At 42.4% G+C, this 13,230-nt stretch overlaps 1 protein-coding gene across 1 annotated transcript in view; it reads right to left on the bottom strand.

Moving 5' to 3' along the window:
* The window catches only part of zbbx (zinc finger, B-box domain containing), a 156,319-nt gene extending 143,933 nt beyond the window's left edge, over window positions 1-12,386 (bottom strand). The window contains exons 1-7 of the mRNA XM_057838525.1: window positions 11,626-12,386; window positions 8,864-8,959; window positions 3,630-3,938; window positions 2,724-2,897; window positions 2,110-2,193; window positions 1,897-1,989; window positions 1,623-1,794 (exon numbers count right to left, since the gene is read on the bottom strand). Coding sequence (XP_057694508.1) covers window positions 1,623-1,794; window positions 1,897-1,989; window positions 2,110-2,193; window positions 2,724-2,897; window positions 3,630-3,938; window positions 8,864-8,959; window positions 11,626-11,640 — 943 coding nt within the window. The 5' untranslated portion in view covers window positions 11,641-12,386. The remainder of the gene's footprint in view (window positions 1-1,622; window positions 1,795-1,896; window positions 1,990-2,109; window positions 2,194-2,723; window positions 2,898-3,629; window positions 3,939-8,863; window positions 8,960-11,625) is intronic.
* Between the last annotated feature and the right edge of the window lie 844 nt (window positions 12,387-13,230).

Genomic DNA, 13,230 nt, shown 5'->3' with positions numbered 1-13,230 from the left:
CTAATTTCCTGAGACAGTCCTGTATATATACACAGGACTGTCTCAAAAAATTAGAATATTGTGTATTCTAATTTCCTGAGACAGTCCAGTATATTATATCTAGGGCTGTCAAATTTTTAATCGAGTTAATTACAGCTTAAAAATTAATTAATCGTAATTAATCGCAATTCAAACCATCTATAAAATATGCCATATTTTTCTGTAAATTATTGTTGGAATGAAAAGATAAGACACAAGACGGATATACACATTCAACAAATGGTACATAAGGACTGTATTTGTTTATTATAACAATAAATCAACAAGATGGCATTAACATTAATATTCTCTTAAAGCGATCCATGGATAGAAAAACTTGTAGTTCTTAAAGATAAATGTTAGTACAAGTATAGAAATTTTATATTAAAACCCCTCCTAATGTTTTCGTTTTATTAAAATTTGGAAAATTTTCAATCAAAAAATAAACTAGTAGCTCGCCATAGTTGATGTCATTACACCATGCTCACTCCCCAAACCCATAAAATCATTTGGAACCAAGCGCCAGCAGAGGGCGCCTAACAACAAAAAACAAGTAACAAGCGGACATTACACTGCTGTCATTTTAATCTGAGCGGGGCATGTGCGTTAATTGCGTCAAATATTTTAACGTGATTAAAAAATTAATTACCGCCCGTTAAAGCAATAATTTTGACAGCCCTAATTATATCCTCTGGTTGTATGACGTCTCTGACCGTTCTTTTAGGCAATTTCCATTGCTATTTTTGTGTAGCGATCGGAAATGCTACTTGTTGACAGCCAACGAACAGTTTAAATTTTTTCATTAATAACAAGTCTTAGTTCTATTAATTTATTTACACTTCCCCCTTACTAAAGTTGTTTATTTACAACAGAAAAGGTAACAACGGTGGCAGTCAGATACCACTTTAATTTTTTTTCTGGTCATTTATTGTCAGACAGAAGCAGCACGGCAAAACGCCATGCTAAAAAATAAGTCAAAATATACAAATGGCTCACCTCTTGGCCCAAACAAAATGTTCACTGCATATGAAATGTGAATGGCTTCACCTTGCTGGCGTAAAACTGGTCTTTTTTTATGTTCGCGCCCCACTGCATATGAAATGTGAATGGCTTCACCTTGCTGGCGTAAAACTGGTCTTTTTTTATGTTCGCGCCATAGTAACGCCTAGTAGCATAGCTCCATTTTTAACATTTTGTCCTCCGAGTTTTTGCTTCTGGAAAATGTATGAAGAAAACATCCTTCATATGTCGTAATGTATAGTCGTTTCTTTAAGTTCCATAGTAGCAGTGGAGTATGTCATTTTTTGAAAAAATTACTGGAGAAAGAAGGCCGAAATATAATAGTTTGCATACGAGGGCGTGTATATAATGTCCCACTTCCGCTTTACGATGCGACGTCACGGTCTAAAAATAGCCTGCGTGAGGTACCCCATTGCTGCATGAGATTTGACCACAGAGTAAAATACAATAAATAATAAATGTCAGAAAAGGTATATACATACTAGATATACTCAAATACATCTTTTATCCTAACAAGATGTACAGTAGATTGTGACCATTGTTAAAGGTGCTTTTTTGTGTGCTTTTTTTGTGTGCTTTTCTACCTTTCCTCACCCAAGCTGGTTTGTGCGCATGGTGTTGAAGAATGTAACAGCAGTGATGTTTTCCTTTAATAACATCATCCCATTGGATGATGATGGCGGAATCAGAATCTGTCCACTGGCTACGTCGCTCAAACAAAAAGAGCTGGGCTGATGTGAAACATAAAGCACTGACCTGGAAAAACACACCCATGATCACATTCTGTGAATAATGCAACAACATCACACTCCACATTCCTTCATAGGGTGTTCTTCCATTTTGCCAACTGCGTGTCACCTGTCCTCCGATATCGCCTATAGCCAGAATAGCATCATCTGGTTTGGAGGGATCAGCCCAGTAGTCCAGGCACCATGGAGTGAATGTTAAACCCTGGAAAATAGTATGACTAGTTTCAGGGATCTTCAATGCTCTTCCATATAGATAGGATAATTTGTTATGGCAGAATCCCATTATTGACAAGTTTTAATATACGGTTTTATTGCATTTTACCTGGACTTTATATTTGCAACTGATGTCCTTTTTAAAAGCTATGTCATAAAAACCCACTTCGTTACTTGTAAATGACACAGCTATCTGCGGGGAACAAGAAGGCATTGAATAATACGTCACAACGGGAAATACAGAAATACGACAGAATTTTCAATTAAACACAGCATTCTTCACAGCAGAAGCACACTTAATTACTTCAACACAAACACCTAAAGTTATCAGTAATTAGAAGGAAAGAAAACACATTATACTATGATTAAAAAACTAAAGTAACTAAAAATCTTATGTGCGACATTAACTGTGTGATCATTTATTGCTTGTCAAAACTTAATAAATAACAGGATGATCACTGCCGAAAATTTCATTAGTCTTCGTGGACCGTCAGCTTGCATCCTCTATGCTGGTGTTGAGTCAGGCAACATGATGAGAAAAACAGAGCAAGATAACAAATATTTTTTTTAATTTAAAAAATTATTCTTATAATTGGAAATAAATATTTTTTAAAAATGGGTCACCAATTTATGACAACAACCCCAGTCTCATTCAAGATGTTTTGCCTAAGGTTTCTATTAAAATGTCAAACTACATTCAAGTAAGGGCACAAGCCGTTGTACCTTGTGTAAATTTTGCAGCAGCGCCACATCTGTCACCCACATGTCTCTGGGTCGGACTGTGCTGTTTTGCAGTCTTAAGGTGCTCACAAGCGACAAGTCACTGCAGTCTCGCATCCCAACAGATCCTCCTTTACTCACGGTCATGTACTGACCCCAACTCGGCAGGTATAACACCTGGGCAGAACGGATGGTCTCACAAGTATGTTGGCCAGCTCAACTCAACAAGAGCACTGTTCTCTGAACAACTGTTCTCCCCTTGGTTGTAACAGTGCCTGCCTTCATTTCATATAATATTGGGCATTCTTATGCTCGTTGTACAAAAATTGTGTTATTACACTATGTTATTAATTGAAATGTTGTATCTGTTCTGTATTGTTGAGGAAGACTCCCTGTAGGTTTTTTTTTTTTGCTCACCGTCTGTGACCTATTTTTAGGTCCAAAGCCACCAGGTAAGAGGAATTAACTACATTGCACGTACAAACATGCCTAACCTTCTAAGAATGACCTGTCAGCATCAGAAGCTCTCAGCCATTTGGGAAAAAGCGACAAAAAAATTGACATTCTCAGGACTGTATTGGATTGAAGCAGTGAACTATCACTTTATTCACAGCTGCCGGCACTTTGTAGCAGCAGGTTCATTTGCATACTAATTGATAGATGTTAAACTTTTGGGAGTCCAGAGCCACTTATCTCAAACGAGCAGAGAAATTTAGATGAGAGACCTTAATTCTTAAAAATGTTATATAGTCAGCAGACTGGAATCGCCATCCTGTCAATGTCAAAGTGTTGCACCTAACAGCTGCAAAGAATCAGGTTTGAAAATGAACATGTTGGATTACTCAAACTCAGGGTTAGTTTAGTGGCTAAACTGGCATCCATGCTTCCACGAGGGAGACTGCCGTTTACCTTTTGGATTGGGTCTCGATGCGGACAGGTCAGACAGCGTGGAGGCTTCCAGCAATGCACGCATTTCACTCTGTTGTGCTTCAGCCTTTCAGACAGCTCTTCCAGGAGAAAAGAGCACAGCGCTCCCCAGTCCACTTGAGCCTCTTCCTTCACAGCATTGCTGTGAGGGAAGAGACCGAGATGCCCCTCACTGGCAACCGCGCTGTCAAACATCAGGCCGTACTCCTCTTTGGACCCGCGACCAACCGATGAGCAAGCCAGATGGATGAATTCACTTTTGGACAAGGAACGAGACACACTCGGATAGACCTAGGCCAAAATCGGGAGCAATTGAAGACATTAAAGACGTCACACTTGATCAAACCAATGCATATTCTAGATCATTGATGAATTTCACTTCATTAGTAATTACTACTTGATTAGTCTGGAAATCTATGTACTACGAGTAATGCATATTTGTTTCATTTGTAGATGTTTGTTTCAGTAGTTCTGGTGTCAGGTCAGCAGGTTGCTGGTCGGGAGGCCTGCAAATTCCCTGCTACTGGTAACCTGTAATCCAGTACTACCTGTTTCAGGCTCGGGTTGACGGCGACTAAACCATCTCTCCCACTATCTCCTTCTGGAGATTGATGTGGAGGGTGGCTAGACACCCTGATGGAATGAAAAGCAAGATCCATCTACAAAGGTGCTGGCTCAGGTGAGCTGACAGCGGCCATCCAGCAAAAGGACAAGAACACTCTGCTGTAAAAACCTACAACTTGAGGAACTCGCCGTCACCATCCCAGCTTGTTAGGCCATGACAGATGAACCCCGGTTGTAAAGGGTGGGGCCAGGACTGCGCACACTATGCTCCACCTTAAAACTCATTTGTGCAGGATCGAAGGAGATGCCCACGCTCTCGACGCCACCAACTTTACCAAGCCCTGTAGCGATGGGAAAGGGGCGAAAAAGGCAGGTGGAAGCTGTCACTGGAAGCCGCCGTTCCAATCCTGCATGCAGGCGGTTCAGGACATTGGTCGCCTGATGCTGACCCGGAGACTACAGCATCATTCGGCAGCACCCTGAACGACCAGGCAGCCTTATCTAGGTATAGCACTGCTTGCTTCACATGAAGAGTGGCCTAGAAAATGTGGCCTAGCCAAAGCTTGTCTCTCATCCCCCAGTTGGCTAGCCGCGGTCAACAGGCATCTTCTCATGCGGTCCAACCACAACAAAGAAAGGAAGGTACGCACTCACCTGTAAGGGTGCAAAAACAATAACAATGAAACTGGCATGCTGGAACATCAGAACCATGCTTGACCAAACTGACAGCAAATGACCTGAGCGTCATTCTGCTCTGATTGCGCATGAACTGTCCAGGCTTGATATCGACATTGCTGCCCTCAGTGAAGTTCGCTTCCAAGAAGAAGGCAGCCTACAGGAGCATGGCGCTGGATACACCCTCTTCTGATCAGGGAAACCTGCAACAGAAAGGCATCTCGCTGGCGTTGGCTTCATGCTCAGAATCTCCATTGCATCCAAGCTGGATAATCTGCCATCCGGTCATTCCGACTGCATCATGTCCATGCGCCTTCCTCTGGAGAACAAGCAGTATGCAATGGTTTTTAGTGCGTATGCTTCGACTCTTCAAGCTGAGCCCGCAGAAAAAGACAAGTTTTACTCAGAACTCCGTAGCCTTCTCCAAAGCTCCCCTGCAGACGACAAGCTAGTAATTCTTGGCAACTTCAATGCTCGAGTGGGCCAAGACACAGTTGCCTGGAAAGGAGTACTTGGCAGACATGGCGTTGGAAACTGCAACGACAATTGGCGCTTACTGCTGGAGTTCTGCATGGAACAACTACTTGTTATCACCAACACAATCTTCCAGCAAAAGGACAGTCTGAAGACAACCTGGATGCATCCTCGGTCTAAACACTTGCACCTCATTGATTATGTTGTAGTGCGTCAACGAAACCTCAAAGACATCCTACACACCAGACTGATGCCCAACGCTGATGCCTAGTGTGCTGCAAACTCAGAATGCACTTCAAACCCAAGCCAAGGAAGGGAGGGCCCCACAAGAAAAAGTTTGAGCTCAGCAAGCTTCAGTCAGCTAAAGTGAAAGCTGACTTCCAGGCAGACTTACAGGCCAAGCTTGGAAACAACAGCTGCCCACAAGATCCCTCTCGTGAAATACTCTGGGACAAACTGAAAACCGCCATTCCTGCAGACATCTAAAGAAGTCCTTGGGTTTACCACTAAAATAAATAAAGACTAGTTTGACGAAAACAACGAAAAGATCCAGAAAGTGCTAGCAAAGAAGAGATCAGCCCACCAGGCCCACCTGGCTAACCCGTCCTGCCCTGTGAGGAAAGCTGCCTTTCGCCACATCTGCAACAACCTCCAGCTGAAGCTTCAAGTGATACAAAACTATTGGTGGACCAGCCTTGCAGTAAGAACTCAGCAGTGCGTGGATGCTGGTGAGTTCAAAGGCTTCTATGAAGCCCTCAAGGCAGTGTATGGCCCCACACATCAGGCCCAGAGTCCTTTGCGCAGTGAAGATGGACAAGCACTCCTCAAAGACAAGACATCCATCCTGAGCCGTTGGTCTGAGCACTTCCAAGCACTCTTCAGTGATGATCGAGTTGTCCAGGACTCAGAGATACTCCATATCCCTCAGCTGCCAGTCAAATTAGAACTGGACGAAACGCCTACTATGCAAGAACTTTTTAAATCCATAGAGCAGTTAAAGAATGGCATGACAGCAGGAGTTGATGGAATTGCACCCGAGTTTTGGCAAAGTGGAGGCCCAGCGCTACACAGCAAGCTCCACGAACTCCTTGTCTGTTGTTGGGAGCAGGGCAAACTGCCAAGAGACCTGCGCGATGCAGTCATTATTACCTTATACAAGAACAAGGGGGAAAAGTCTGACTGTTTCAACTGCCGGGCATCACACTGCTCTCCATTGCAGGAAAAATCTTTGCTCGTGTGCTCCTGAACAGGCTAGTACCTATCATCTAAAAAAGACCACCTCCCAGAAACCCAGTGTGGCTTCAGAACAAAACCTGTTAGGGATCCTCCCCCCTGAGCCCTGCTCCTCCTCTGTGTGTGTGTGTGTGTGTGTGTGTGTGTGTGTGCGTGCGTGCGTGTGTGTGTTTGTGTGTGTGTGTCTGCCATGATTGCAGGATTGGACAGATGGGTGAGCCTGGGACCAGGTGCAGGTGATCGTCGTTAACGGCTTACTAAAGCCAGTCCCTGGCCTCACCTCATCGCCAGATCCACAACTCCCCTCCAACAGTTTGTGACACTAGCCTTGATAATTCTAGAAATCCGTATTGCCTTGCTTTAGCTCATTTTATCTTTATTCACAGATCCTGCATTGCTCGCCTGCCTCGTCAGCTCACCTGCTCAATCGCCAGATGCCTGCCTGATCACTTGGACACAGACGTCGGTCATATTATACAATAAACCATTGTAACCTCTGCCACCTTGCCTGCCTCCTCTGCGCTTTGGTCCTCCACTCATCCAGAAACTTAACAAAACTGGGATACCACAGACATGGTTTTCGTCCTCCGGCAGCTTCAGGAAAAGTTTCGGGAGCAGAACAAAGGACTGCATGCAACATTTGTCGACTTAACCAAGGCGTTTGACACGGTGAGCAGGAACGATCTTTGGCTAATCAAGGAGCGCCTTGGCTGCCCCCCAAAGTTCCTCAGTATGGTCATGCAGCTGCATGAAGACCAGCATGGCCAAGTTAGGTTAAGCATCTTCCTTAGCATGATGCTCAAGCTGGCCATGGAAGACTTTGATGATGACGATGCTGTCTATGTCCGCTATCGCCTTGACAGCAGTCTATTCAACCTCAGGAGACTGCAGGCCCACACAAAGACTCATGAGCAGCTATTTCGAGACCTTCTCTTTGCCGACGACGCTGCCCTAGTTGCACATACCGAAAGAGCCTTGCAATGCCTGACATCCTGCTTCGCAGAAGCTGCCCAGCTCTCGGACTTGAGGTCAGCTTGAAAAAGACGGAAGTCCTTCACCAGCCTGCACCTCGAGAAGAGTATCGCCTTCCTCACATCACCATTGTCGAGACTGTGTTGAAGACCGTTCACCAGTTCACCTACCTGGGGTGCACAATCACATCAGACGCCAAGATCGACAGAGAAGTAGACAACAGGCAGGCCAAGGCAAACAGCGCTTTCGGCAGACTGTACAACAGAGTCTGGAAAAACAAACATCTGAAGAAGGGCACCAAGATCAGCGTGTAGAGAGCCGTCCTACCCACCACCCTACTGTACGGCTCTGAGTCGTGGGTTACGTACCGTCACCACCTGCAACTCCTGGAGCGTTTCCATCAGCGCTGTCTCCGCATTATCCTCAACATTCGCTCGAGCGACGACGTCACAAATGTTGAGGTTCTTAAACAGGCGGAGATCACCATCATTGAGGCCATGCTGCTGAAGTCACAGCTACGCTGGGCAGGACATGTCTCCAGAATGGACGATAATCGCCTGCCCAATATCGTCCTGTATGGCGAGCTTTCCACTGGCCACCGTGACAAAGGGGCACCAAAGACGCGTTACAAAGACTCCCTGAAGAAGTCCCTCTGTACCTGCCACATTGACCATAGCCAGTGGGCTAATCTGGCTGCTGACCGCGACTCCTGGCGCCACACCATCCACCAGGCTGCCTCCTCCTTCGAGGATTCCCGTAAAAAACAACTTAAGGGATAAACGCCACAGGAAGAAAACTCGTGAAACCTCAGCAGTCGTTCCTGACGTGACCTTTGACTGCAGTCGCTGCGGCCGCACCTGCCTATCTCACATTGGCCTTGTCAGCCTCGAGCGTGCCTGCAGTCGACGTGGGAAACCCTCTTCATGAAATCTTCGTTCGCGAAGTGAAGCCGAGAGAGAGATGTTTGTTTCAGTAGTTCAATTCTCGAAATGGCACTCATATAGATTCACAGTTTATGAAGCGAACTATTTTATTTTTTATTTTGGCATCAATCAGAATATTTTCAGATCAAAACTGAATATCCTCATCTACAGTGCAAAAAATGAAATTTGTTGTCAATTAAAGTACGTACTTTGTGATCCTTGCACTCATTAGAAGTCAATGTGTTGTGTACTGTCCTTTGGATTGTGTGGCATTTCTTAGAAAACTCCATGTGTAAGTCACAGAAGGGCTTCAATTACATTTCACCTCCTCTACTGCGATAATGGGAGACTATTAGTGAAGTGAGAAAGACTCACAAAGAATAGGTTTTGTAGCTTCTTTAAGTCTTCCATGCTCATTCTGCTTCCGAGCAGTGTCACCTCCGTCCTGGTTGCCATGGTTACACCACAGACCTGTCAATCAGTTAACAAAAATGAACACTCGTGTCGACACCAGAGACGAATAATACAGTCGCCACGTTGTGTGGACTTGGAGAAAATTAGATAGTTCTCGACTTTTATAACCAGCCTTTTGTTCCACCATGAGTTGTCATGTCAACATAATCGCAGGAAAGGGAACTTTTTAAAAGGAGTACATTTGTTAGCTGCTCTCATGCGCTATATTAGCTGTTCAATGTCAACATTATGGTCTCCAGAATGATGTTTTGAAGAGGCAGAGGCTTACTGTTCACACTGCTCAATGGCAGGTAATGTGAAATAGAATACTTGAGCAGAGTAGATAAGCAGCAGGAACATATAAAGGTTTGCCATACTACTGTAATAATTTAAAAGCACTGCTGGAGTCTGAACCATATGAGACATGATGGAAATATCCCTCTATCTAATAAGCTCTTCAAAGGGTGGTAAAAACAGGTTGACAGAAACATTTTACGAGGTGAATTTAGCGCAAGTGGCATCAAACTGTGCAGATTTAGATGACAGGCCCTGTAATGAAAGCTTAAGCGGTACCTTGCTGAAGCATGCATAAACTACAGCACGATATTATACTGTTTTGTGGTAAGCGACTCACATCCATCAATAAAAGATTAGAAAGTCACAGTTGTTAATATTGCGGCTATATTTGCAATAACATTTTGCTCCTGTAGGAGTAAAACACTGAAGGTCTATAGTTTGCAGTTTTGCCATAGTTTCTAAAAATGTGACAAAAATTCCACATACTGTACCTCATTTTAATGTTCATCTCCACATCACACAAAAAAAAAGAATTGGAAAAGGCAAAATTGCTCTTTTAAGTCATGATTTTGTTTGTAGATGGCCATTAAATTAATTCCAACTGCATGTAGGACTATCTAATCAGAGCAGGAATGTGCAAAATGGTGTGTGGAACTGTTTAATTTGTCCAAGAACAATATTTTCAAAGTAACTGTTCACTAATGGAAACAAAAAGTGCTTTTATTAATATTATTTTATTATCATTTCTGTAATATAATAACTCATTTACTATCAAACATCCCGTTCTTTCAAGCGTCACAGAATATTGCTACATGAACCCAGAATTTACAAAAATAAGGACTATATTCCCTTCTTTCATCACTAAAAGAGAGTTTCTATTCTCATTTTCATTCTTTAGTTACAGTGCTGGCCAAAAGTATTGGCACCCCTGCAATTCTGTCAGATAATGCTCATTTTCGGCCAGAAAATGATTGCAATTACAAATGCTTTGGTCGTAATATCTTCATTTATTTTGCTTGCAATGAAAAAACACAAAATAAAATGGAAAAAAATCTTAAATCATTATTATTTTACACAAAACTCCAAAAATGGGGCGGATTGCCCCCCTTTGAAAAATCATGTGATGCTTCTCTAATTTGTGTAATTAACAGTACCTGTTACTTAGCTGTGGCACATAGCAGGTGGTGGCAATAACTAAATCACACTTGCAGCCAGTTAAAATGTGTACCACATTGGTCTTTCTTTTTCCATGCTCAAAGAACTGCCTGAGGACTTGAGAAGCAAAATTGTGAGAAGAGACTTGAATGTTCCTGTGTCTACCGTGTCATCAATAAGTATAAAGCCCATGGCACTGTGGTTACCCTTCCTAGATGTGGACTGTAAAGAAAAATTGATGAGAGATTTAAACAAAAGATTGTGCAGATGGTGGATAAAGAACCTTGGCTAACATGCAAACAAGTTCAAGCTCTCCTGCAGTCCGAGGGTACAACAGTGTACAGCACTGTATGGGCAGTCGAACATCCTAAACAACATTGTATACGTCTTTGGTACTGAATGAGTTGATGTTTCACGTTTATTAATTGGTATTTGTGAAGCCCTTTAGGATCTGTTTGATGATTAAGGGAAAAGTTGATGTTTCACGTTTATTAATTGGTATGTGTGAAGCCCTTTAGGATCTGTTTGATGATTAAGGGAAAAAAATAATCTGGCTTGACGTTTATAAAGCCCCAAATCAGTGTATTCTCATTCAACCAGGTCATAGTAATTCATAAAGATAAAATAATTGCAGCGTTTTATTGGACTTGTTTACCTATTTTCCAAAATGCAAATGTGGCTTGAGAAAGACAGTGGTCCAATGTTTCCCACCACTGATTCACAAAGCAAAGGAGTTTGTGATTGACAGGCAATGAGTCTAGTGTATACCCTACCTGTAAAAAAAATTGATTAAAAAAAACCTTTACTTGCTAACGAAAGTAGGAGATGAAGTGAGAAGAGTGCTATTAAATGCTCAAAAGCAATACTGCACAAACCCGGGCTGTCACCTTGGAAAAAAAATGTTTCTCAATTGCTCATCCAATATCAAAGAAAATGAATGTAAAGAAAACTAAATGGAACTTTACCCGTTTAACTTGATACCACTCTTTACGGAAAACTTTCAACAATTGAGATTGCACTTGAGGGACATTCCTATTCACAAACCCCTCTCAAAACAAATGACGTCAGCTGTCCCCACGGATGAAAATATTGCCTCAAAAAATGTTTCAAATAGCACCTGAGCTTGGATAAGACAATTGGAAGCCAGTTTGAACTCTCTTCAGGAAAGGCAGTTTTAATTACATTTAGGAAAAAAAAACAAAAAAGACATGGACACTCAAATTCAAACTTACCAAGACATCAACCATCCGACAATTGAGTTCCTATGGTCAGTCTTCTTTCAGGATCTCTAGGAAGAGACACTGATCAAGTGCAGATTTACTTGATTCCAGGAGAACAAGCTTTGAACCAAGCAACAATGAACACCAACAACGCAGAATGTGGCACAAACACAGCATAGCCGTGTGGACCTCCCCACCAACACACACACACACAATTCGGTTCTTTTATGAGGCCTACTTGCCAAAGAACAGTGCAAGTTTCCTGGCAACCAAGTAGTCAAAAAGAATTGCATTTGTTAGTCCTTAGCCTTGTTTCAAGACAATGTGTTGACATTCACAGAATATGCACTAGAGAATGATCAGTGCAACAGCAACATGGCAACACACACTGTAGTTACAACACACGACAAATAACGTATACCCAATATTTTAGAACTGATGCAAGACCCAGGCTGACAGTGGCACACAAACTACAAGCTTTATTGATGCTGTTCAATTGCCTTTTGAGAGGTTTACTGCAGGAAAAAGTAAATTTGGGGGGGATTTGTTAAAAAGAAAAAGCTAATTTTTCCAGCAGACCAATAAGGGTTCCTTCACACAAATGTCTTCTCTCCTTCCCTTCTGACTCAGTGACCACAATCAGTTCCTGCATGTGACTTAATGGCCTGGAATAACTTGAATTAGCCGATTACGGCGGTCGTCAACGGTGACAGGATCAGAAAATTAGGTCTCAGCAATTTCAATAATAAAGCTTTCAAAATTAACGCTATCACAATTGGATTACAGCAGTGCATGTAGGAGCCAGCGCACAGCTCAAAATAGCCCCGCACAAATCCACCATGGAAAATCCACTATTATAGAGGGAGAAGAATGAAGTTGCCGCAATAGGGACACATGCGTCCATATCCTCGTGCTGGGTCCAAGAAGGAGAAGGGAAGGGCAGTGAGACCTAGTGTAGTACTTTCATAGCGCACAAAGACTTACTTTGGAAAATCTTTCTTCGACTGTTTGAACTCCTAATCGACAGTTCGAAGAATAGATGTGCTTTTAAGGGTTGTGTGAGCCATTCTTGAATCAACATTTCACAACTAAAAGAGAAGGTTCACAAATAAATCACTCTGCCATAGCTTGTTTCATACAAAGAAACAAGATTGAGTGTTTTACTTGCTAATACAGCTGCACTAGTAATCAGGAATACAGTAAAGTGGTTTGTTGCCAACATTTCAGCTTTGCTTACCAAGTGTACTCTGTAATTAAGCCAGTAAATCAAACATATAGTTCCAAAAGGAATACATTCGTGTATTTCCATTTTATTTTAATTTATGTAAAATCAATCCTACCACCCTGCCACCCGGGGTATTGCATTTAGCAACTGATACCTGAGAGGATGCTGAAAACTAATAACAAATGGAAATACCATGATATTTTTTAAGCTTTTTCTTTCCAGTGCTGGTGATAGTTCTGCTAACAAATGTACACTACACAACTAAAGTATGCAAACCTTAAAGTGTGAGTTTCTGAGGTGTTTATTCGTAAATCATATTGAAAACAAACCCCTTAATTCTGACACTATACAAGATGGCTCACATATCTATGCTGTGTTTGCTTCAAATTTCA

This window comes from Corythoichthys intestinalis, chromosome 6 (genome assembly GCF_030265065.1).
Source record: "Corythoichthys intestinalis isolate RoL2023-P3 chromosome 6, ASM3026506v1, whole genome shotgun sequence".
Lineage (NCBI taxonomy): Eukaryota > Metazoa > Chordata > Actinopteri > Syngnathiformes > Syngnathidae > Corythoichthys > Corythoichthys intestinalis.
Note: the sequence above shows the minus strand (reverse complement) of the source record. Positions and strands in the feature narration are given on the sequence as shown.